Here is a 27475-nt window from a genome sequence, read left to right on the forward strand (position 1 = left end):
AATTTTTGGCACGGAGATCCATGTGCATGGCTGTCCCAGGGACTGAAATTTCAGGTAAAGAAGGAGGTGCACACTTAAAAGAGGGAACTATGAGTTCAGCTGGGCTCTGTTGACTTTGAGGTGCCTGTAGGAGATCCAAGAGGAGGCGTGTCAAGAAGAACACTGGATATCCAAGTCCCATGTTCAGGGCTTGGGTGGGAGATGTAGATTTGGCAATGATCCACAAAGAAATGGTATTTGAAGTCACACAAGAATCCAAGATGAAGAAGAGAGTGAAGAAGAAGAGGCAGAATATACAGGTGGACCAAAGGTGAAAGTTTGGGACCCTAACTCCACAGTGAAGAATCTCAACAATTCACTTTTTAATATAAGCCAAATTTTTAGCACATCACAAATATGAACAAATAAAATGTTTGAAAGATTATTTTGGCATAACATGCACAATTCCTAACATTAATTCTTCTTAAACCTAATTTTTGCAGGACTAAATTATATTTAAACATCTGCTAAATTAAAAATCATATCAGATTATGTTAGAATTTAAGTCCCCTTGAAAGAAGGGGAATGATGCTGGGATATGAACCCACTGCCAAATAAATTGGCTTGGGCATTCTCCCCTGAGAGAGAAACAATCCCACCTTGGTTGCCAACCTTAGACTTTAGAACACACCCTGTAACTGGGAAAAGGGTTGAAGACTATTCAAATGACTTTGAGATACATGAACTTCATGCCAGAAGTTGGACCAGAGAATTGGATCTGTTTCTAAGATCATTACTGTGCAAATGATTTATCTTGAACCACTGCACATTACTATTGTTTGTTTTTAAAAGTGAATCCATGCATTTTTCTAAAATCCACCCAAGAATATCAGAAAGACATTACTTGCATCTGCAAGTAGAACATGGCGAGCTGGAGAGATCTAGACTCTAGAGGGAGTCAGTCACTTAAACAAACATCTTTAGATGACACTTGGAAATACATAGTACAGCATGCAAAAGTGAGGTTCATTTCTTTCTGTGTTTCATATTGAAGGGACATTTACTCAAGACCTTGGACATTTTACCCTACAGGATCTGAAATATTCTCCTGAAGGAGTCATATACACCCATGGTCCAAAGCAGTACAAAATCCATTTAATACTGATATCCCAGAAGAGCTTCACGTATCCTTGTTGACCTCAAAACAAAATCCAGTAGCAATACTCCTCTAAGGTAAGCATCTGAGGCCAGTCTTCATTTAACTTGTCACCTGTAAATGTATTTTTTAAATGAATGAATGAATGACCAAATCTATCTATTGGTCAGGACAAAAATTACATTGAGAAATTCACTAAGAATATGTCCCAGAGAAATACAGAGATGAAACAGAAGGGGAAAGACGCATTAAGATGATAGCATGGGTGAAGTGGTGATTCACAACTGCCATCTGTTAAAATTAGTCCTCAGGAGGTGTTTCCAGTACCAGGACACCCATGACAGTATCCAGAAGCCCTTGGGGTCTTTTAATAAAACACAGAAGCCCCTCTTGGAGACCTTGCTGCATCGTAGGAGGTTTTGTTGTCTTCTCGATGCCCGTTAATACCAGGGGAGTCAGCCATGCACTTCTCAAGCCTGGCCCTCGGGGATGCATTTGAGCCAAAGGTTTATTTCATGGCCCCTCAGACTTCATTCCCCTGCCCCCCTTGTGTGGCAGCAGATGACTGGAACCAGCCAGGACCAGCAGGGCAGGGAGAGGATCTTCAAATGCCATCTAAATCTTTTCTGCCAGTTACGCTTTCTTCTTATGGTTTACAATGCTCACCCACAAGGCCCAAAAAGTTTCTTACTTGGCTCCAAGGATATCAAAAGGATCCTTTCTCAAGTATTCAGACAAATACCAAAATTAAGTAAATCCATATGTCTACTAGAAGAAAGAGTAGCGAAAAGCATTCCAAGACAAAGGAGTGGGCGCTTTGTCACTAGATGTCCTTGTTTACTGTTAGGTTGAACCATATGAAATGGCTGATAATCCCCTATTTTTGACTAACAAAGTGGTACTTTTATATGGTTCAACCTAAGAGTTGAGGAAATACTGGGAAAGCAAAGATCAACTGTGCTTAATCATTGGGAAAAAAAAAAAACAGAAACAAAAACAAACAAAAAACAGGAGGAAACAGTATTCAAAACAGATTTGCCTCTAGAACCCTGTTGAAGTGGAAAGCAGGAATAGCTCCACAGAAGTGAATCAAAAACCCCTCAACGTTCACACATACGACCCTATAGCAGAAATCCCCTTTTCTCTTGACTGCTGTCAAATATCCCTTATGATGAATTTCTCAAAATTACCACTCAAGTTATTTTAACAGCCTGCTCTGAGCTTTAGGGAAGTTAATTGTGATTTATAACTAGGAAAGATCATGTCGGTAAGGCTGACAGCCATGAAGAGCAAAGAACTATGGGGACTAAAGGGAAACATGCATTATTCTCCTTGACGCTTGACCCAGACACTGTCCAACGTTGGAAGACACAGACACTTCACTCCCTTACCTAAAACAGGGTCTTGGTGTGTCTAGAAGCAAATTAGCACCTTAATTCCTAATTATTCCATATATAACTAAAAGGAAAAATAGTCAAAAATTTAAAAAACAATTCCTTATATCCAGTCAAAACTGAATTCCACAATGATGCAAACACATACACACACATTCAAAATTTCCAAAATTCTCCAAGTTGAACAAAATTCTGAATCCTTGAATTGATAAATAATATGGATATTGCTTTAAATAAGCATTATCAGTTTTTCGGCAGTCTGCTTTCTCAAGGACAAGATTCTTCTCCAGAAAAGTTTTCACCTACACACACACACATGCATACACACCCACGTATATATATATATTTATGGGAATTTTCTGTTTGCAATTCTAAAAAAAAATCTTTCAATTGTCTCAAAATGGGGTGACTGACAGATAATTCTAAATAGGCGTGGCAATGCGATCCTAAATTCCCCTAAACTACCTGACTCCTGCCCTGAGAGTCCCAGTGGAAAACCCTTGCTTAGAGTACATTGACCTGCAAATAAACTCATTTTTCCCTTGGAAACTTTAGCTCCAAACTCCTATGTGGAATGTTAGGGAGCTACATTGTACCACATGGAGACTCCTTTGTATAAGCTGTGGGCAAGAAAAGGAGTTTCTCCAAAAAAGTTGGAGCTTAATCCCCAGCCCAGCCTTCCTATGGTGAGGACAGCTTGCCTGTGGGCCATGACTCAAGCCCTCTTTCCTCATCCCAGAGTTGAGAAGAGTCAGAGGAGGACAAAGGAGAACCAAAGAGGAGAGAGCACCAACCTCCTCCTAGGAGGAACCAGACCCAACCTCTCTCACCTCTCTGGTCTCACTGTCAGAGCAGCCCCAGCCTTCTCTCTCCTCCATCTTGTGAACAGACAAGCTCCCAAGCCAGCAGCAAGAGAGGCTCTCGACTTGAGTTTGAGCTTGGATGCCCTTGCTTGTCGCTATGAAAGCCCTTCTCATTGAAATTTCCTCATAGTGAAAGCAGTAACCTAAATAAATATCTTTCTCTCTTGAACTACTTCCTTCTGGAGGGGAGTGGGAGCGAGGGAGACTGTGAAATGCCCTTAGTCTGTAGGACATGCATTCCCCTCTTTCTGAACTTTAAACTGTGCTTACTGCAGCTTTCTTGGGATGGCCTGTGTCTGTCCCCAGTTATATAATGCCCCCCATGAGGACCTCAGAGCCCCAGAAAGCCCACTCTGCTCTTGGACTGTGTGGTGCAGTAGCTCACCTGCACTGGTAAAAATCTCAAAACAAGACTCTGAGAATTTGTTTCACAGTCAGCCTGTCTGGATTACATGCGGATTCATTCTCAGGATTCGTTGATGTCTACCCTGCAGGCTGGCAATGGGGCTCCTGCCCTCTCTAGGAGGCACGTGAACCAGTACATCATGTTCTGTGAATTCCTTTAAATCTCGTTCAGCCTCTAGATCAGCAGAAAGCAGAAGACCTCATGGCAAATGTCAACCGAGAAATAAGCTAAGCTGCACGGCAACAAAGGTGTTCATTTAGGGTCTTAGAACTGCAATTCGTGGAGCCCCAATACAGTAGCAACCCAAATTGTATCCTGTCTTGGCACTTTGGTGCAAGGGTTTTTAAAGAAAAAGAAAAAGATTATAAGTTGCTTATAATTGGTGGATATTTGGGGTGCTCCAGATGTCCTTCAGTTAGATAATTTACTGAGTTCCTTATCCTGTGGTTTGTTTCTGATGTCTAGATGTCCTTAGGGTTTTGAAGAACGTTGTTGCTTGAGGCTTTGCACACTTTGGCAGTTTTTGATATCTGGCTGAGATTTGCATAAGAGTAAACTCCAAAATGACCTCTCTACTCCATTTTTTAAAAATTAACTTTATTGATCAAATTTAAAAAAAATTCCAAACAAAACGAAGCAAAGCAATGGGAAAAACAAATAGCCTGAAATAACTTCATTCCTTCCAATATGTTCCTCCCATACCAAAAGAAAATTAACAAACCATAGTTCTATAGTTCTACTTCATTTTAAATCTCTTAGCCATAGTAAATCTATTTTGCTTTATTTCTTTTTACAGCAGGAATATCTGTCTGCTGCTCCCTCAAACAAGTGGAAAGCTGCATCCTGTAAAATCTGCTCACACTGCTAGACCAGTAGGAGCTTTCTATGCCACCATAATTACCACACCCTCTCCCAAAAAGAAGGCTAAGTTCTACTCCAGCATTAGCACTGTGACCAAGGTTCTTACCCTCCTAGCCCCCTCCCCACTGAGAAGGCCTACCCTAACATTCCAACCAAATGGAATCTTCTACATCTGAGGGGAGCAAGGCAAGGTACCCTGCTAGCCACCCACCCCCCCACATTTGATGCACAAGGGGATCCCCTGCCCCTCCTCAGCCCCTCCAATGTGTCGTCATGGATCCTTTATCTCAAGCCAAACTCAAAAGTGTCATGGTACTGCATGTTAACCCATTCTGTAATATCATCAAACCTTCTGTGGGTAGACAATTTGATTCATCACCTCATCTGTCTTTCTAGGATCCCCGTCCACTTCCTCCTCTCTAGAGCCAACTATACTCCCTCTTTTTATGAATTTTGTGTTACTTACCCTATTATGGGCAGCTGGGATATTTATCCAATTACCTAACTGTCACATAAGGGTGTTGAGACCTGGAGACCCATTTTAACATGGGTGAAGTTTAGGGGGTTACAGTCCCTGGAGAACCTAGTCTTCCATTTGATCTTTCACCTTCTTTTTTAAAGTTTTAAAGGCTGATGGAGCCAGATGGACATGCTTACCATGAACTCTGATGGTTCTGAATCTGTCGGCACAAAGAGGTTATTCTTAACAACACCCTTTCAATACAGTGAATACAGCTGATCATTGTTCATGATGTTCCAAAACATTGACCCACATGTGGGATGCGGTGGGGGGTGTTAAAAGGGGAAACATTCAAAGCCAAGGTAATGGTTCTCTGAGTTTATAATTTCAAAGCCTGTTGCCTCTGGATAACATTCTACTTAACCTGGTTGATATAGTTTATAACCCACTCACTTCTCAACTCTAAAATTGGGCCTCCACTCTCATGAGGCCAAGAAAATAGCTGTTCCCAAGATCTCCAAAAACTTCTTGCTGCTGGATACAGGGGACCCTCTAGAGCCCTTAGCCGTCTTGACCTCTCGGCAGGCCACCCCATCTTTCTCAAAATACTCTCTCCTTGGTTTCTATGATACCATGGCCTCCTGATGCTCCTTCTCCCTCTTTAGCTTCTTTTTTTTTTATTATTATTATTTTTTTTTTTTTGCTTTTTTTCTTGTTTGTTTGTTCCTTTGCAGATGCCCATTTCTCTGCCCATCCATTAAATGTTGGCACTCTTCAGGAGCCCATCCCAGACCTCCACAGGCATTCTCTAGATAAACTTGTTCACCAGTAAAGAGCTGTGAGCACCTTGAGGATGTAGCCTATGTCACACACCCTCAGTCCTCAAACACAGCAAAACAAAGTTTAGACTTAATAAATATATAATAGATTGATTTGATTTTTTCTGTCTCTAATCAAACCAAACATACGGCTGGCCATCAGACCCATTCTGTCAGCTGTCTGAACTTCCTATCTTCCACAAAAGTGTAAAGTTCAATATTCTGTTCTTCCTGGAGAAAGACAAGAGATCATGCTTTCCTTTGCCCTTCTCCTGTCCCTTGGGTAAAATTTATCACATATCCTCCTGAGTAGAGTTTTCATTGGAGGGTCACAAAGTTAATTTACTAGGTCACAAACATTTTTAAATTAACTAGAATAGGATACAATAACAGAAAATATCAAAATGTTTTGCACATAATAAGGGAAGGGATTGATTTTTCAGATGTCTCTGTGTGTGTATGCATGCTGCTCACTAGTATAATGGTAAATGTGGGAAATTAACATCTTACAGTGGATTATGTCCAAAGATGTTTGAGAAATACTGTTCTGAAGCATCCACATCCTGTATCCAAGGCAAGTGTGAATCTCAGTACAGTTTATCTTATAATACAGTGCAATACATAGCCTTTCCTTCTTCAGTTCTATCAAGCAACAGAACAAGCCCTTATAAGAACTTAAATCCACTCCAGAACCAGTTTAGGAATAAGTAATCCTTTCATTTTAGTAGTTTCACTAAAGAACAGGCTACTCAAAAGTTTGGGGCTTGTGTTGTCCCTTAAGTTTTTTTTCCTCTTTTAAACAGACTTTATCAAAATAAAAATTACACAGGTCATGATATATTTTTCCAGAATGTATTTTCATACCATCAAAATAATCCATTTCAGAAAATGCATTGTTCCTTGTGAAATGGATCATGGGAGTTCTAAGCTAGAAAAAACTAGAAGTTGTTTGGGTTTGCTAAAAGCTGCCAGAATGCAATATACCAGAAATAGGTTGGCTTTTTCAATGGGGATTTATTTGGTTGCAAATTTTACAGTTCTAAGGCCATGAAAATGTCCAAATTAAGGCATCAAGAGGTAGATACCTTCTCTGAGGAAAGGCTGTCACATGGGAAGGCACATGGTGACATCTGCTCGTCCTCCTTGGTTCTGCTTTCAAATTTGCTTTCTCCAAAATGTCTCCCCAAAATGTCTCTCTTAGCTTCTCTGAGCCCTCTCTGTTTCATCTGCCTTTTATCCTCTCATAGAGGACTCCAGCAAGGGGATTAAAACCCACCTTGAATGGATAGGTTACATCTCCATGGAAACAACCTAATCAAAAGCTTCTACCCACAATAGTTCTGACCCACAAGATCAGATTAAAAGAACATGGCATTTTCCAGGGTACATAACAGATCCAAACCAGCACAGAAGTCTATAAACATGTTACAAGGCTAAACTACTGCAGATACTGTCCAGGCCTATGAAGGGGACCCATGATTCTTGCACTCTATCTCCTCCAAGCAGTTTACAAGCAATAAGAATAGGGATAGCAGAATCTTCCTCCCAACAATTGTGGCTCTTTGAGATCCAGGGACAATTTAAAAGACAACAATCTACCTGACTGGCAGTAACTTAGGAGAGTATCACCTTGAGCATTTTCATAACCACACAGGAAAAAGCCATAATGATGCTTCTTCATCTCTCTCTTTGATGTTGGGCTTCTCTGCTAGTCCAGCATGCAGAGGTATAAATGCCACATGCCAAGCAGGGAAAAGAGGGAAGTCTTCCACAGCAATAAAGGAGCCCCCTGGGTGATAAAGACAGGAGGATGCCTGCAATATCACTCAATGCAGAGTGACTAGGAGAAATCACCATGTAATCTGGATATTAGGAAAAGTCAGTGTTTTAGTTTCCTAACTACCAAAGAAAATACCATGCATTGGGGAGTCCAAAATCAAGACGTCATCAAGGTGATGTTTTCTTCCCAAAGACTGGCATTCTAAGGCTGGCTGCCAGCAATCCTTGATCCTTGGCTTTTCTGTCACTTGGCGATGCACATGGCGGCCTCTCCTGGCTTCTCCCTTCCCTTCCAGGTTATGTTGACATTCCGCTTCTGGCTCCTCCTTCCAGCTTTTTCTCTCTGTGAACTTCCCTCTAAGGCCTTCAGTAATAGAATTAAGACCCATCCTGGGCCACACCTTAACTGAAGTAACTTCATCAAAAGGTCTTATTTACAAAAGTTCACACCCACAGGAATGCTCCTTAGCATTAACACTGAATTTAAGTTTAAGAGGATGTTTTTCCAGGGTGCATAGCTCCAAACCACCACAGTCAGGTAGATCAGCAAATATGACCACCCTGCGCAGGAAACAGTATTTCCACATCTAAAGAAGAGTGTATCTGGAAAAGGGACAAGTTAAAAACCTTCATAGAAAATGGGTCACAGAGAGGAAAGCCTTGGTAATATAGATGCAGCCAGGGGAGAAAACTAACAAATCACAATAGTGTATGACTTATAGTGCAGGCTGGAGAGTCAACTGAATTAGGTTCAATCTCAGTCCATCACTTACTAGCTGTGGGGCCTTGGCCAGTTCCCTACGTTCTCTGAGTGCCAGTTTCCTCATCTAAAATGGGGACAATAGCAGTGCCTGCCTCACAGAATTGTAGTGAGGGTTAAAGGATGCAATGTGGTAAAGAGACCTTAGTGTTAATTGTTAATGTCATTCATGTTACTGCTATCACTAATAAAGCAGATTGTCATGGAAAGGAGTTTGCCCATTCATTTATTCATTCAATAAATATTTACATCAAGCACCTGCTATATGGAGGTTTTGGCCACAAGCCCGACAGACACCACCTCTCGTTTTGGTTGAGGTAGTGGCATATTTCATCAAGCTTCTCTGTGGCTGGAGTGAAACATTGCTCAATATATTTTTGCCTAATTCTGAGCCCACCAAGGGACATTTCGAAAATAGTGTGGCTGTTCCCAAGATCTGCCTGGAGGAAGATGTACTGGCCCAGCAGTGAGAATGTTCCTGTCTGCACAGTTTGGTTTTTCCCTGTAAATTAGAGTAATGGGTCTGGTTCATATATCAGTCTCTAAGGGGTTTGGTCAGCCTTTGAAAGATCAATCAACTAGTCTTCCAGGGAAGTCTGAGATGATTAGGTTTCCTTTTACCTGGTGGGCTAAGGAGCAGACCCCAGACTATAATGAATGCCTCCTTAGAGGGGATTTGTGACCCCAGGTCTCTTCACATGGGATGCCTGCAGCCCTAGAAACTCTGCCCTGGGGGCTGGATCTGCCTGCTGTCATATTCGAGCAGCTGAGGAATGGTGGCAAGAGCCCTGTTGTGGACCCTGAAGACGTCAGACTGACCACAGCTGGACCACATCCAGCCACCCGACCTTGGGCAGGATGTTCTGAGAGCAGGGAGCCCTCCTCCCTCCCTAGGGCTGTTGAGAGGATTAAATACTATAATGCATGTAGAAATCCACTGGCGGCACCATGCCGAAGACAGGTGTGAGAGAATCGCAGAGATGGGGTCTCTCTGGCCTGCCTCCAGTATGATAAGCATTCTGGCCTGCTGGGGGAGGGAGGGATAACCCATGCATGTCATCTGCAGAGGTGAGGACAGGCAGAGGTCAGGGAGCTTGCCCCTTGGTTCTTGCTTTAGGACTGGATGTTCCAGTATGGGTGGAGTAGTTAGCTCCTGCTGATGTCATTTGAAGGTCCTTGAAGTCTTCCTGGGCCAAAATAACTCCTTTGCCTGCCCACTAATTCCCACCATTAGTCACTTCTTAAGGGAAGCCTTTGGTGTATTATGTGAGTTAACCATGATTGATCTGTTAAGAAAACAAATTAGCTACAAAGGACACTAGTAGGGAGAAAGTTACATAAGTCACAATAAAAATCCCCTTAATGGCTTCACCTTGCACTGATCATGAAGCACAAAATTCTTAATATGGTTTCCAAAGCCCTGTATGGTCCTGCCCTTGCCTACTTTCCCAAGACCCCTTATGCCACCAAAACTGTCCTCTGACCACACAGCCTGTTGTCAGCCCCTGACCGAGTCCAGCTTTTCTCTTCCTTGAGGCCTTTGCATGTGCCTCTCCTGCCTGGCACTTCCCCTCCCCACCCCCTCAGCTGGAAGCCAACTCTGCCCCCTCCCCTAATATAGATGCCCGTGGGTGTTCTGTATCATAGCACCTTATAACCATCCTCTGTTGCCCTGCCCCAATTCTACTTATTCATCTGTGTATGTCTTTATTTACTCATCCCCCCTTCCGCTTGGATCTAGGCTCCATTGGGACAGGGACCATGGGGGTTTTGGTCACCACCGCAGGGCTGCTCTAGCCCATAGAGCATCTTCAGACACATTAAAGAAAGGCCCCCCTCCTCTTCCTCCAGTGGCTGTGCCCCCTGCCAGGGCAGGGCCTGGTGAGGTGTGGGCTGGATGTCCTTCTGCAGGAGTGCAGCTGGTCAGCCAGGGCAGAACAGGGCCGGGCAGCGTAGGAGACTGCGCCTTCCACACGGGAAGGACGAAGGAGTGTCCCCTTGACACGGTTAGCAGGTCTCTGGGATGTTTGGGTTTTGACTGGAGAGGAAGATATTTAAAGAGATGAGGAGCTTGGGCATAGGGAGCGGGACTCAGGAATGTGTATATGTGGAGGGGGCTGTGGAATTCAGGTGGCAGGAAGGCCTTGGACACCAAGGTGGGAGTGTGCAGAGAAGACAAGATAAAGAATGGCAGAGGGCCTCAAAGAGGAAGAATGAAGGACAGGGTGGGGGTCAGTGGCAATTGGCAGTGGAAAAGACACAGAAATATCTACCATCAGAATAGGAACAGACTCTGGGGGCAACAAGCCCAGAAACCCTCAATGACAGATACCAGCCCAAGAGAGATCACATTGGAATCTCCAGGGAGGGGCTTTATACCTTGAAAAAGCATTGACTCATTACTCTAGTGCTCCAAGTTTACAATTTGGGACCAGCTTTTTTTTTTTTTTTAAGCTTATTATTTTCTTAATTCAAAATCCAGAGAATGAACCCTTGGCATGACCCTAACTAGGAGTGTCAGCCAAAAAGCAAGAAGTTTCTAAACCCTACTCATCCTTTAAAAGCCCAGCTAGCATTGAGTAATACCTGAGGCTTTCACCAGCTTTACCCCACATGGTCCCCTCAGGCCTCTGCACACCAGGCTTCAGCCAAGCTCTCACCATTCGACAAGCTTTGCCAGCTTCTGAAATAATGCCCAGACCTACATTCCTCCAGAACAGAACTCCTTCAGGGGCCCAAACAAGTCCCTGCATAAATAGAAGCTAAGCTTCTTAGACTTAAAAGAGAATGAGCCCAGGCAGGTGGTGATTAGGAGAAGGCAAGAAGATGGCAGCCAGAACTGGCATATGTTCAGTCAATTGTGTATTCATTCAACAAACGTTTTCTGAACCACATATGAGTGAGGCACTGGGCCAAGTCCAAGGATACAGTGGCCTGCCAGCTGGGTGCTCCAGGGATGGAAGGAGGGTGCCTTTCGGATGCTTTTCTAAATCAGCTCAGGCAAGTGGCCAACATGCCCACCCACCCCTACCCCCAGGGGCTGTTATGTCCTGGGGTATGTTTACTAAAAATCCTCTTTTCATTTTGCCTCCTCTACCCCCAGGGCCTGGGCAAGTCAGGAATGTTTCTGGGTCTTCCAATGTTCTTCTCCATAAATGACACCATGTCTGCAGCTGGCAGCGACAGGGGCCTGGTTCTGACTTTGACAATGCCCAGCCCAGCCACACCAGAGCCAATTCGAATGGCCTGTGCAGATCAGTTTACAGACCAGGTGGGGCCTTCTCCTTCTTGTCTGTGAATTCTCTGCAACCCCTCCAGGGATGCTCAATACATAGAACTGGGGGGTGGGGTGAGGTAAGGGCATGGCATATGTCAGTTTAAAAGTAAATTCACAATTACAACAAATATGTTTTCATTTGGAAAATGAAAATTACCTATTTTGAATTTTCAAGTAGAAAACCATAAGATGTTTATACTTATCAAAAGGGAATATGGATTTTCATGGGTTAAGAACTGGTGCTTCCGAGCTGGGCCCTAGATGGGTGCAGATGGAGTATTGAGCCCTTTCAGCTCTGAGCAGCAATGTCTGCCACAATCAGCCTGCACCATTTACCCCAGGTGTGCAGCACAAATATTATCCCTAACAGTGCCATGACCTGGAAAAGATTGGGAAGCTCTACCTACATCCCAGACTAAGAAGGTAACCAGTAACCACAGGTGGCTATTGAGCATTTGCAATGAGGCTAGTCCAAATTGAGATGTGCTCTACAGGTAAAAGAGACACCAGATTTTGAAGACACATTGCCAAAAATAAACTATCTCATTAATAATTTTATATTGATTATATACTGAAATGATAATATTTTAGTTATATTGGGTTAAGTAGCATATTATTACAATTAACTTCAACTGTGTTGCTTTTGTTTCATGTGGCTACTAGGAAATGTTTAATTACATACATGGTTTCCATCTGTGGCTTGCATTACATTTCTATTGGATAGTGCAGCTCCAGGCAATTCCTATTACATCTTAACCTGAGGCAAGAAAAGATAGGACTTAGACACATTTGGCAGTTGGAAGAGGTTTAGTGGTTGTTGGGGCGTGGAGGAGGAAATCTAAACTTTAATTGCTTAAAAAAATAAATTTTCACAAAGTCCATAATTAAAAGCACATACTAAGGAAGGGAGGAAGGGAGGGGGAGAGGGAGGGAGGGAAAGGGAAAGGAAGAAAAGGAAAGAGAAGAGAGAAAAACCGAAAAGGAAAAGGACTTCTAAACTTTAGACATCTGATGGGTGCTACTGCATTTGTCTTCTGAAACAAAGCCATTTAGCAGTTTGGTTCAGTTCAACAAGCATGTTTCATGGCTCTCTATATGCAAGGCACTGGGCTGGGCCTAGAGAGACCCACAGAAAACAACACAAGCCCCTGCCCCTAGTGTCCACAGATGTGGAAACAGGCAATTGCTGTACAAACCTCTGAGTTCTGGGGACTGGATACTGAGGGAGCACTAAAAGAACTGAGAGCTGTTCGCTCATCCAAAGGGTGTTTTTTAATTCTTTGTCCCCAGCTGGTTGTAAGCTTCTTTAGAGCAGGGAGCATGATCATATTTCTTCTGCCTCCAGAAAGAACATCAGAGCTCTCAAAGTGCTGGCTGATTGGAAAAGGTTTGAGTGATAGGACGGCTGAGTTTGAATCCCAGCTATTCTAGTCACTAGTATAAGTGTGACCTTGAGCGAATTTCTTGATCAATCTGTGCCTCAGTTTCCTCATCTGTAAAATACATACCTAGTAGTGTCTTTATGAGGTTTAAATAAGTTCAGACACACAGAGTGTACAACACAGTGCAGGCACATACTAATAATAGCCGAATCAATGTCAGCAATTATTATTATAACAATTATTATTATTTCCCAATCAGTCCTTTGTGTTTCCAGCCTTATGTTTTTCTGATTTTCTTAGCCCACAATACCGTAATGGAGAAGTGAACACAGGAAAACTTTTGATTCAGTTATAATGGTAGCAGAAGAGAAATGTCTGGGGTTTGTTTGGGAGGCTGAAAACACTTCAACCCATTATTTAACTTAGTGTCAGCTGAAACTTCCTTTAGCCACCAGATGTGTCCACACCTGACTTGATTAAATAATAATACATTTTACAATGCACGTGAAAAGACTTAGCTTCTTTCTAGGTACATAAGGAATGTGGCAACCAATTAATAATTGTATTGCTGACGTATTTTTTGTGTGTATGTGGTTTAGACTATTAGACTCATTCCTCTTCAGAAGCTAAGGCAAAAGAGGGAGCAGAGAACAGGCTGAGATACATAATCATTTATATATTTATTCAAGAAATTTTTTGTGGAGCACTTAAAAGTCATGGCCAGGCACTTAATGATGAAAATAAATCAAACAAATTCCATTCCACCTCTTGGAACTTTTAATTTCATTTAATTATATTTAGTCTTATAATGAAAGCATTGAAAAGCAGAGTGTTGACATCAGAAGCAGTCTGAATGCAATCCTATGATGAGGGCATCCAGCTAATGGGTCAGAGCTAGATATGTGGACATAAAGGAAAAGGAATTCCAGGTGGAAGAAATTGCAGAAGCAAGGGCATGGAGGGCAGAAAAGTACCAGGTATGAATCAGAACATAAATAGTTTAGTATGGCTGGAGAGTAAGCTATGAAGGGAATATGCTGGGGACATAATTGGGAAACTAGCCTGGACCAGGTCAGAAATGTTCTTCAATATAAAAGTTAAAGGTTTCAGGTTTTATTCTGCCAACAATGCAGGCCTTTGAAAGATTTTGATAAAGGAAATGGCATGTAACAGGAAGATTAACCTGACAGATTGTATCATGTGACTTAATATGGGAGAGAACAGTTGGGAATCGACAGAAATATTGCAGGCAAGAGGTGACAAAGGCTCACATGTGAATGGTGGTGGTGACAATGGAGAGGAAAGACACATTCAAGGGACAGCACTCGCCATCTGATTGGATGGAATGGGCAGGGGAGAAGGAATCAGAAGTCCAAGGTTGTGCTCAGCTGAGTAGGAGCACAGCGGTGCCTTTAACAGAAATAGGCAACACATGAAGGAGCAGTTTTCAAAGGGAAGGTGGTAAATTTGATTTTAGTTTTATACCCCGGTAGTCAGCCAAGGGATTTATCCAACAGGCAATTAATTCAGAGTTGGCAAGAAGTCTCTGTTGTAGATCTATCGGTCTTGTGTGCAAATTAATAATTAGAGCCATGAGATGGATGAAACTCCAGAAAGAAAGATTGCAAAGAGGGAAGAAAGAGGAAAATGCAGACATGAAGGACAGAAAGGGAAAGAGGCAAAAAAGGTACAAGAAGAGAGAGAAAGGATCAAGCCAAGGACGGCTGCTTGGGGGAAACCAAATGGGAAGGCAGATCCGAGAGATGACCTTGAAACTAAGGGTGGGGCCCCGGGGCCCTGTGCACAGCTCACGACATGAGCACACCCACGCTCTTTCACGCAGAGCCAGCCTGGGCATGGGAAGGAGGTCATCCTCAGACCCAAAAATGTAAAGGCCCTGGAAATCCCCCACTTCATGCCCACCCTCCCAGACGTGCCTACATAAAACAAAAAACAAAAAACCCACCTCTCCTCCACTTGCCTGAAAAGCACACATCATAACCCTGCCTTGGATGACGGCACCCAGCTCCAGGGAGCCTCCGTTAAGGGCCACCAAACCCAGGGGCATCGCGGGCTGGGTGGAGACTGGAAGCCCTCTCTGCTGGCTCCCGGCTTTGCTCTGCACCGCCCAGAAGCCTCTGCGGGGTCGGGGAGTTGGGGTCGGGGCATTATCTTCTGTTTGTCAGTGGCTGGGCAAACGCCACTTGGCAGTGGCAAGGATGACACAGTCATAAATACAGGGATGGGTCAGTCGCTGCGGGGAGTAGGTCACCCGATTGGGCCATCAAGCCCAAGGGGAGCTGGCAGCATGACAACGAGAGGAGGGGGAGGTCTTTGCTGAACATGAAATAGGGGAGGTCCTAAGAAATGGGTGGGTGGGCCTGCGAGACAACGTGCCGTTAAGCCTTGCCTGCCTGCAAGGCTACTGCGGCCAAACTTGGTGAAGTGCACCTGAACCGGCACTTGTTCTGAGCGAGCTGATCTATTTTGACCCAGATTCTCCCCGTGCCCAAACTCCCCATCCCGCCCGCAAATCCCAGCCTGCAATGCATTGTGAAGTCACCACGAGGACACCAGTCCCCTAGTGACAACTGATACTGTCAACTGATATTTTCGATTCAACGTGGCTAGATGAATGTTTTGTTTTTTTCAGATAAAGTCAAACGTAAAGTGTGACCCCTTCCTCCCCCCACCCCTGGCCCCAGACAGAGCTTCTCCGAGATTCCTGGAGAGAGGGGGGAGGAGGGGGTCATCGGGGCCCGAGGTGGGGGTGGGCACCCAGGAAGTCCCTGGGCTTTGCAGAGATGACTTCCTAGACCCCTGCACGGGGAGGGGCCCGGGGTGCGCCGACCCCAGGGGGTGAGGGGTGAGGCGCAGAGATGCGTGGGTGGTTGGGCGCCTGCGGCCAGTGCCATTGACCCCACGGCGGTGCCACCTGACGGTCCCCGGGGACACAAGGCCAGGGAGCCCAACCAACCCGGCTCCTGACCACTGCGACCCCCGCGAGGACAAGACTGAGCAGCAGCGAAGACTCAGTTCTGCCTCCAGGAAGCCCCTTTAAGGGGCACACCAGAGTGTCCTGATGGCCGATGAAAGTGACGGTGTTAATACAAGAGAAGAATTTAAGTAAAATATGTTTGGGTCAATTTGACTGGGTCCCCGCCCCCCCCCCGCAGATTCAGTGGTTTTTTGTTATTATCGAAAGGAGCAGAACATGGGTGTGTTATTTGGACTGCTCTGTGTGGAAGGTGACTCACTAACTCCCAGCTAGCTGGTTCGTGTGCTCTGAGCCGCAACCTGGATTGTGGTAGAAAACAGGGAATGGCAAAGATTTCATTCTGTTAGAACAAAACAAAACAAACAAACAAACAAAACCAACTTTAAATGGCTTCAAATAACTTGATGTTTCTTTCCCCCAACTGTCAAAATTGGCCAAGAAAAAGTTATCTCCAAATAAATCTCATACACTTCATCTGTGCTTTACCTATGTATAATGTAAGTGCAAATGGATGTATACTCTGCTTTCAGGAAATGGCTGTTTCTTCAGCTAGTGCCTCTCTGTGCAGGGAAAAGAGCTTAATTGAAGCAGATACCTGATTTTCTAAGTGTAGAAAAGAAGATATTGGCCTTCCTTAAAACTGAGCAAAGACAAAAATGTGCCAGTGTTCATTTGAGGATTATATCACAATGATCTTGCCTTTCTGAGAATAACTGAACAAAATATTTCACCATTGCAAAAGGGCCGTCCTTGTTTTCAGCATATTGGTTTGTTATGCTCTGGACAGAACAAGGCAGTGTGGTCCAAACTGAGAAACCAGTAAAGAAGAATTTGAAGGGAATAGCATCAGGTGACAAAGGAGTTCTGTCTAGGATGGCGAGTGCAGGTAGCACGGACTGGTCGAGATAATTGTTAGCATTATATTTTTAAGTGAAAGACTGAATGAGCAATGTGGCATATCTGTGTGCTACTGCCTTGAAGAAACAGTATTCAGATCACATTCACCCTATTCCAGTAGCAGTGGAAAATGAATTTGGAAAACTGGGTATCAGAGCCTTGCTCTTGAAAACTATCAAGAACAAGTAGCATTGAACTTGGACAACAAAAGTGTGAGCTTTGTGTGTCTACTATAACTTCCTGTATATATCCCCAGAAAAGTAAACTGCAAATGATTGTTGCCTACAAAATGCAGAAACCTGGGAAGCTCATCGGCTGGAGCTTTGTAAACTTGGTAGACCTGTTTTCAATTTAAGAACCCCACTGAACTAAGTCAAGGTGACTGAGAGTGAACAAGGCGCTCTTGAGTGAGTAGTGTTTATCATATGCCTTTGAATATATAAAGAAAAGATTTAAAGCCAAGGGAATGTCTTTTAAACTAATCATGCCATGTAGATGTTCATCTTGTATTTTTGGTTTGTCAGGAACAGACAAGTACTGAAAAAAGTTCTTCTGTGCAGTAAATGCAAATGTATACTTGTTATAAATTTTAACCTTACCGAATATTAGTGAATCCCAGTTATCCATCTGTAAATCTTATTTTATTTAGATAAAAGACTGCTAAAGGAAGAATTTGATAATCTAAATATAAATTCTATTTTAGTTGGTGTGTTTAACATTTTTCCCTTTTTACATGTTGAATCCTTCCTCAGTTCCCATATCCATCCAGTGTGTACTTTTTAAAAAGTTTACATACCTTTTTGGATTTTTGGAAACTAGGAGACTTTCTTTTAACTTGTAACAATTTATGCTATTTTGACTTTGCTTTTGCTTTATTTCAGCATTCCTTGATACCAAAAACAAACAAACAAACAAAAACTTCACTTTTAAACCTTCAAACAAGCTCAGATGGGAGAGAAGAAAAATCACTTGAGTTTTATGAGCTATTCCTTTGCATTATGTACTATTTTTTACCAGTCCCTACAATTTTAATAATCCTTATGCATAAATTTGATGCACCTGAAAAGCATTCCATACCCTTCATAATTTTTCTTTGTTTCAATTTTGATAAAATCTACTTCCCACTTAAACTCAAGAATTTTAACCTCTGAGCGGTTTATTCACGCTAATAGAAACCTCATAGAAAATGTTACTAGTACCAAGTTATCCAAAATAGAAGAATTAATGTAAATATTGAAGAAATATTTTGAATATGAAGAATACTTGTCATGATTTGAATATACTGGTTTCCTATATTTACTCCTGTATTGAAAAAATCCCTGCTTAATTCCTTTTCAGCCAGTGTATTAGGCACATTTAGTTCTTGCTTAGTATGTCAGAGAATTAGAAATCCTTTTTATTTATCCACAAAAATAATGAGTACCTGTTTGGAAAGAGAAAAAACAAGTTTATATAAATTAAGCAATTTTTGAGGAATAAGTGTTTTTTAAAAAGACAAATATTTGCTGCTAATTAGTTATAGTGAGCTGTTCTAAATATTTTTATTCATTTAAAATCATATTCCTTGTCTTCTTCTGAATTTTGTCTTCTAGATTCCACGAATTGATTCTAAATGCTATAAGCCTTGGGCTATCCCTGTTGCCTAATGTTTGGAGGTTCGAGAACAGAAGTTCATTTTCTCATGGATTTTAAAACTCAGCAGGTCACAAAAATAAACGTCTTTATATCTAAAATGTATATATAATTAGGAACAATTCTTAAATATTTTCATATTTATAAAATATCTTGTTCCCAATTATGTTCTTGGAGCTTCAACAAAAACATGGCATCTAATTCTTGTCAATATGGCATTTTTCAATTGCGTACAGTACTTCCATACTGATTTTGAATGAGAAGGAATGCTTAGACCATAAAATTCCTATTCTGGGGAAAACAGAAAGGATTTTGTAGTTGTTTGATTGTAAAGTTTTTAATTTAAAATTCTATGCCAAAAAATTGTTTTCATTGAACTTTTGTTATTAGTCTTATTAAATACTGGAGTATAATGAGTGATAATCCAAAGAGACTATCAAAGTGAATATTCACATTTCTTATTTTAATGCGCAAGTTTGTTGGCAATCCACTTGACTTTCTAGGCCTCTCAGTTCCTGGGGTGCCACTGCTTCCCTCAATAAAATGTTGGAGAAAGCACAGTCAACTCCTCTATGGGAGGGAAATTTAAAGAAACAAAAGTTTTATGGAAATATTTGCCATCGTAACTTCCACAAAGCAGTGTTTAGCAGAATAATTCTGTTCATTGAATTTTTTCCTATATGTATGCTCAAAATGATTGGTTATATTTGATTAGCAAAAATATATCTAGTATGTTGAGAATGGCCAAATAATCACGGTCAATATAGCTGTACGTTAGGTTCAAAAGGCATAAACAATTAATATTTGTAGTATCCAAAGCATATTCAAAGTTGTCCTGTCTGGAGTATTCTAATATAAATGTTCAACACACAGTATCAGTTCTTTTTGTCCAATTTATATATATGCAAACTTGTTAATGGCCTATGATTTTTCAAGAAGCTGATTTTCCACAAAGCACCGCCATAAACCCATTACATTCAGTACATCCTTATCAAACTCCCATTCATTCCCTCACACCTTGCAATGCTGGAGCAGCTCAAATGAGAGCCCAGTGAAGGGTGCAAAGGGGATAAGGCTAAGCAGGAGTAGGAAACTGGGGAGGCAATTTATACACTTTACAGTTGCTCAAGAATCTGTTGAAACTCTAGCAATGAAGATCACAATTGCAATAATACCCAATAGTTGCACACCACTTTCCAGTTTACAGAGCATGTCCATCCTCCACCTACCTTAAGCCTCACAGCAGCCCTATGAGTTTGCCTGAGTACTTAATGAAATCTTGCTTTGTGATGTTTATTGGGTCATTATGCAGCTGTCAGTTAATTGAGGGCAGAGATGTGTCTCCTATTTCATGAATATACACTCGCATCTAAACCACACAGAAATAAATATTCTTAAACTCATGGCCAAGTGGTTAAGAGCCTCAAGTAGAAGATTTTCTGGATTTGATGATGAAAGAGCTATTAAGGCTCTAAGGAGACGAGTGACACATCAAAGAGACAGTGTGAAAATTGATGGAGGATGGACCACAGGGAAGTCCTGGGAGAGGAGGCTGTAGGATTCCAAGGAAGAACAGATCCTGGGCCAAAGCCCTGCACACACAGCACTCAGCAGATCACATCCCGCCCCTGCCCCAGGCATACTGGCCTCACCCCTGAGAGGAGACCTCAGCCTGGTTTCCCATTCTGGGGCTGGTGTAATGCTGTGGCCAACACCAGCTCTGAAGCCACTAGTGTGTGGCTGACCCTTTCTAATCCTCTTGCCCAGAGCCTGCTGTTGGCTGCACTTTCACCATGAATGGCCCAGACACCTAGGACTTCGTTGCTGCCATCCATCTGATGTCAAAAGTATCACCAACTCCTTGGGCTCCCAAGACTATGTGTACCTGTCTAGATGGATCTTCTCAGCCTGGGGGCTGCATTTAGACTGAACAGTCTCTACGGGGTCAAATGTCAGGGCAGTTTTCTGTGCTCCTTGACAGAAGGAGGCTTCATCCCCCCTCTCTCAGAAAATATGGCACACCTCTACTTGCACCTGCCAGGGCTACAACACGCACCCCAACCTCGACCCCTAACATTTGTCAGAACATCGCCCCTCATTCAAATCTCTTCTGAATGAGACACACTCCCCCAGATGCCTTCACAGGCTGCTCACATAACGCTTGACAAGCTCCTGTCTGCCCAGCTAGAATCACAGCTTTCATCATCTTGCTTTCCTTTCACCACTTAACCTCACCCTACATGAATCAACTGTCCTTGTTTTTACTATTAGTACTTTATTGTCTGTTCACATATTACCTCTCACAAGTATTGTGGTTTTTATCCTGTGTCTGCCTGAACACACAGACACACACACACACACACACACACATACATAGACACACACAGATATGCCAGCTAAGCTGAAAATCCAGTGGCATCAGGCCTGGTGAGGAGGCCAGGCAAGAAGACAAGGTACCAGGCCATGGCAAGCAGGTGTAAAGGAAAGAGTGCTGAGCTGAGGCCCCACTGGTGCCAGGTCTGGTCGGCCATTCATTAGTTGTTTGGCGGAACAGATGAAATACAGACTAGATTGAACTAGCAGAGCCTTTAGCTGTCTTTTTCACCATCACACTCCCAAAGCTTAGGCTAAGGTCTGGCATACAGTATGTGCTTAGTAAAAATATGTTTAATGAATGAATACAAGAAAGAATGAACTTAACCTCTTTGTTTCAGTTTTCCCATCTATAAAAATGAAGGGATTGGAATTAGCATGTGATCTTATAAGATATCTTCACATAACTCTTAAATCATGTGAAACTATGATTCAAAAAGCGTGTACTTAAAAACATTATACTATTTTTATTTTTGTATTTCAAAAAAAAGTAAAGATATCTACATTTAAACAACAAAGGATTACTTAGAAAGTCAAAGTTCTTCATAATTCTGTAACTGTTGTTTATAGTCCCCCAACATTTTTACCCACAATATAGTATTTTTAAACAGAAATAGCATACTGCTCAAAATGTTCTGAAGCTTGCTTTATGTTACATTTCCTTAGCAAGATTTCTTGGATAGGAGACAGAAGAAGATGGTAGCATAGAGAGGAGTGGAAGCTAGTTTGTCCCCCTAGAACAACTAATAAACAACCAGGAACAACTAGTAAATAATCTGGAATAACTGAAGGGAGAAAAACGAGACTGTCCACTCGCCATACACCAATCTGATTTGGGAGGAATGCCAAGATTACAGCATAAAATCTGTAAGTAAAAACTGCAGATTCAAGCCAGGAACCCCCTCCTCCCACGGCCGGAACTGCAAAGCCTCTCAGTGCTAGACAGCAGCACTCTCCCAGCAAGGGAATACAGCTCAGCTGAGCTCCAAATTAATTAACAAACGTGGACTGCTCAATATAAGATATGAATCCCCAACAAGCAGACAGAGGCTTTTGGTGATGACTGACTTCGGAGAGCCGGAGGGTGGCTGCAGACTAGCCCTGAAGGGGGCTTTCTGTCCCTTTTTCAGCTCAGTGGAGAAAACCTCAGCTATTTTCAGTTCCCAGTGCTCTGACCCAGACAAGGGTGGAGATAGCACAGGCAAAGACTATTCAAATGCTAATGACCTCCCCCTAGGGAGTGTATCTTCCCTAAGAGGAACGAGGTGGTGCCAAGCTCTACTACCCACCTTCTATTCAGAACCAGACCCCAGAGCCTGGGGGAAAACATCCATGGGTCACACCTGCTTACACCAGTGGGGAGCTACAGGCTGACAGGCGCCACATGCTGGGCAGAAGAGCACAGTGACTTGAGGCCTCACAGGGTGTACCAATCTTCTAAGAAACCCTCAGGGAAACTAGATACTATTCCCTCCTTCCAAAACCCGAGCCTGTTCGGATCTGGGAAAACCTGATTAGGGTAACCAAGGAAACCAGATGCCTAGACAACAGAAAACGACAACCTACACTAAGAAAAATGAAGTTATAGCCCAGTCAAAGGAACAAACTTACAGTTCAACTGAGACACAGGAATTTAAACAACTAGTACTAAATCAATTCAAAACATTTAGGGAAGATATGGCTAAAGAGATGAAGAATATAATGAAAACACTGGGTGTACATGAGGTAGAAAATGATAGTTCTAGAAAACAACTGGCAGACTCAGTGGACATGAAAGGTACAGCACAAGAGATGAAAGACACAATGGAAACACAACAGCAGATCTCAAGAGGCAGAAGAAAACACTCAGAAACTGGAGAACAAGGCAACTGAAAACCTACGCACAAAAGAACAGAGAAAAAAATGGGAAAATATGAGCAATGTCTCTGGGAACTTAAGGACAAGATGAAATGCAGGACTGTACATGTCATTGGTGTCCCAGAAGGAGAAGAGAAGGGAAATGGGGCAGAAGCAATAATAGAGGAAATAATCAATGAAAATTTCCCATCCCTTATGAAAGACATAAAATTACGGATCCAAGAAGTGCAGAGTACCACAAACAGAATAGATATGAATAGGCCTATGCCAAGACAATAATCAGATTATCAAATGTCAAAGACAAAGAGAGAATCTTGAAAATAGCAAGAGAAAAGTGATCCATCACACACAAAGGAAGTTTGATAAGACTATGTGCGGATTTCTCAATAGAAACCATGAAGGCAAGAAGGAAGTAAGGTGATATATTTAAGATACTGAAAGAGAAAAACCACCAACCAAGTATCCTATATCTGGCAAAACTGTCCTTCAAATATGAGGAAGAGCTTAAAATATTCTCTGACAAACAGACAATGACAGAATTTGTGAACAAGATAGCAGCTGTACCAGAAACACTAAAGGAAGCACTGCAGACAGAAAGGAAAAGATAGGAGTGAGAGGTTTGGAAAACAACTTAGGGAATAGTAGCACAGCAATGTAAGTACACTGAACAAGATGACTGTGAGCATGGTTGAAAGAGGAAGGTTAGGACCATGTGAAACACCAGAACGAAAGACAAAAGTTAAAGACTGGGACTGTATAACTCAGCGAAACCTAGGGTGCTCAACGATTGTAATAAAAGGTATAAATATGTTTTTACATGAGGTAGACCAAATGAATGTCAACACTGCAAGGTGTTAAAAATAGGGTCGGATTGGGGGGGTAGGAAATACAATCAATGCAAACTAGAGACTGTAATGAACAGAAACATTGTATTATGCTTCCTTTAATATAACAAAGGCAATACACCAAAGCTAAATGCATATGGCGGGGGGGGGGAGGACATAGGGGAGGGGTATGGGACTCCTGGCATTGGTGATATTGTCTGACTCTTTATTCTACTTTAGTTTAATACTATCTTTCCTTTTGTTACTTTCTACCTGTCATGTTTTTGTTTTTGTTTTTTTCTTTTTTCTCTCTCTCTTTTTTCTTTTTCTTTTGTCCCTCTACCTTTTTTGACTCTTCCTCCTTCTTTGTGGAAGAAATGGAGATGTCCTTATATAGATAGCAGCAGTGGTGCTGAATACATAAATATGATACTATACAGGAAACCAATTATTGTTTACTTAGGACAGAATGTATAGTGTGTGAACAAAACTGTCTTAAAAAAATGGGTTGATGAAGAAACGTTGAGGGCACTATATTGAGTGAAATAAGACAGACACATAAGGACAAATATTGCAGGGTCTCACTGATATGAACTAATTATAATATGTAAACTCATAGACATGAAATATAAGTTACCAGGATATAGAACAAGGCTAAAGAATGGGGATCAGTTGCTTATTATGAGCAGAATGTTCAACTAGGGTGAACTTAAAAGTTTGGAAATGGACAGAGGTGATGGTAGCATGTTGTGAGAATAACTTTACAGTGCTGAATGGTGTGTGAAGGTGGTGGAAAGGGTAAGCTCAGAGTCATGTATGTCACCAGAAGGAAATTTGGAGGTTAAAAGATGGGAATGTATAAAACAGTGAGTCTTGTGGTAGACAATGTCCGTGATTAACTGTACAAATATTAGAAACCTCTCTCATGAACTAGAACAAATGTATGACATTATAACTAGGAGATAATAATAGAGAGGCATATAGGAAAAAGTATGTACCTATTGCAAACTATATATTACAGTTAGTAGTATTTTAACATTCTTTCATCAACAGTGATAAAAGACATGTACCAATACTATGAATCAATAATGGAGGGGGTGGTGGTTAGGGATATGGGAGGATTTGAGTTTCCTTTTCTTGTCTTTATTTCGTTTCTGGAGTAATGAGCATTGGACTGAGTTTGTCCATTAGTGGTGTGGCAGTAGGTGTGGTTTGTTGAATAGGGCACCTGATGTGAGGTAGAGTCTGGAGACCAGAAAAAATACAGGGAGGGGGAGTCACCAAAGCAGTGGGAGACAAGCACATGAAAGACAATCCTTAGAGAAAATCCAGCAGGTACTTGGTTGGGATGGTGCATTCAAATCCAGTAAGAAATATCTTATTTCATCTGCTCTGATGGTTTAAGTATTGAGACTGGATAATTTTTCCCATGTTGTACCTTGATCCCTTAATTTTTTGGATGAATTTAATTATTTTCAGATTTTCTATTAAATTGGGGGAATGATTGCAACATGAAAATGAGCCAAGAGCTTAAACTGAGGCTCATGTTATTTTCCCATTCATGGAATTTTCTTTAATCAACTGCCATTTCTGAGTTCTTATGATGACCAGTTCTGTGCCATATGATAAATACAAAGAGTCATCAGCTTCTAAACATTGAGCTTGTTTACATCCCATATATATGCCAATTTTCTTGTTGCTTCCACTTGAGAGAGTATGAATGGCCATGTTAGCAGCTACTTCCCAGCAAGAAGAAAATTCCACATACTCACCATCTCTATCTACCTATAGTACCACACTCACCAGGGTAGCAGGGTAGAAGATGGGTCCTTGAGTCACTCCCTACCTGGTATTGTCAGAGAGACTTTAGTTAATGAAGCTGCCCAGAAATTTCATGGCAATCACAAGTGCATACAGAAGCTACTGTACATGTAGTTACCAGCCAGGCTGCTGGAGCCAGGCTGCTTGGGTTTGAATCCTGGCTCTACTCTTTCTTAGAGTTTAACTAACCTTGGGCAAGTTAGTTAAATGCTCCATGCCTCCGTTTTGCTGATCTATAAATGGGGATTATAATAGTACCTGCCTCATTAGTTTGAGGATTAAATGACTTCATACTTGCTTAGAACAGTTCCTGACACATAGTAAGTACTCAATAAATATTACATTATTACTATTGAATGCAGATTTCCTCATCACTGCACAGTCACAGGGACAATACCGATCCTGCAGAGAGAATGCAGCTCCCGAAGAGAACACAGATACAGGATGCTCAAGGTAGCTGGAGCTGCAGCACCAGGCAATCCTTTTCATTAAAAAGTAAAAGCAATCATCCAGAAATTCACAAAGCAGCTTGGAGAGAAGTCAAGACTTTGGTAGAAATCAATTGATAAGGGATTTCATACTTAAAGACTTTTCTTTGAGCAAGTGCATAAACAAAAGCTAGGAACTGCCTGTGCTGAGCCCTGAAATAAATAGTGGACCCCAAAGCAGGATAAGAGCAGCAACACGGATCACCTGGAAGAGGTCCAAAAGAACCCAGGTTGTTCTCTCAGCTGTAGTTCAAAGGCTTATTATCAGTTCTTTAGTAAGGAAGAAGAGGAAATTGATAGCAGATCCCACTCAAAAAGTTTTCGTATGAAGATCACTTACAGAGTGGATTCAGTCACTCTAACAGAAAAACATCATTGTGTAAAGTCATAAGTGAACTGGACTAGCGTTAGGTCAGAGTTGTTCAGGAATCCACACAACGCAGCGAGTCATGGTTTAAGTAGAGAGTTTAAGGTTTATTAGAGGAAGAAAGCAGGTGGGAGCCAGCAGAAAAGAAAAAAGAAAGAAAATGCCTCCAGCTCTCTGAGAGCAGCGTTTTTTAAAGGAAAAACCCACGTTGGCATGGAAGGGTGTTGGGCGGTAAGGGTGCCTGCTGAGTGTCTTCTGTGCCTCGATTGGGTGAGTGTCTATTAATTTCTGGGCTGATTGGTTGCTAGGGTTCTGAGCATTATTCTTCTTTGAAATGTAGCTGTGTTATCTATCTAGGGAGAGCAGGCCTTTCTGGTTGTTCATCTTATGGACATATCTGACCTTGTCTTACCCGCCTTTGAGGCACCACTGTGGCTGGAACAGCCTTGAACAGCCTTCATTCTTTAGTTTATGGGGCACCTATTTTATGTGAGATAAGCAGCAGGGCCCTGGATCAGACATTCCTTCTATATGTTAGACTCTTTTTTTCTGGGGTCTGACAACTAGGTTTTGTGCTAAGCATTGGAGACACGTGTTGACCAAGACAGAGACAGACAGACTCTGCCCATGGAGTTTACAATCCAACAGGAGAGCTGGACGTTAAACAAGATATCATAACAAATGTCAGTGTGAGCTTTGATAAGTGCTAAGAAGAGAAAGAGACAGTGAAGATAATAACAGGACTTATAGAATTGAAGGTCAGAGACAACTTCTTTGAGTTTCAGTAACTCTGTGCTCTGAAGGATTAAGAGGTGTTAGCAATGGAGACAGCTGCAGAAGGCTGTGCCAGGGAGTCGACCGCTTGAAGGCTCTGGGGTGGGCAATGGATAGTGTGGCGCAGAAACCGGAAGAAGGCCTGTGGGGGCACCGTAAGTGAGAGGAGAGCCTGGAGAAGGCGAGGGCCAGACCCCCCGGCCACAGCGTCTTTATTTCCTCCAAACACAGGGCTAGTCACTGAAGGGCTTGAGGGACACAAGTGATATGTTCAGATTTGTGGTTTTCGTGGATCATTCCCATTGCAGT

At 42.2% G+C, this 27475-nt stretch overlaps 1 protein-coding gene across 1 annotated transcript; it reads left to right on the forward strand.

Moving 5' to 3' along the window:
* Positions 1-26: 26 nt before the first annotated feature.
* LOC119543807 (aldehyde oxidase 3-like) lies at positions 27-18676 on the forward strand. The gene is given in 6 exon segments (XM_037848663.1): positions 27-54; positions 1004-1138; positions 1141-1193; positions 3161-3181; positions 11580-11747; positions 18623-18676. Coding segments are annotated over 6 exon segments (459 nt in total).
* The last annotated feature ends 8799 nt before the right edge of the window (positions 18677-27475 follow it).

The sequence above is a fragment of the Choloepus didactylus genome, chromosome 9, assembly GCF_015220235.1.
Source record: "Choloepus didactylus isolate mChoDid1 chromosome 9, mChoDid1.pri, whole genome shotgun sequence".
Taxonomy (NCBI): Eukaryota; Metazoa; Chordata; class Mammalia; order Pilosa; family Megalonychidae; genus Choloepus; species Choloepus didactylus.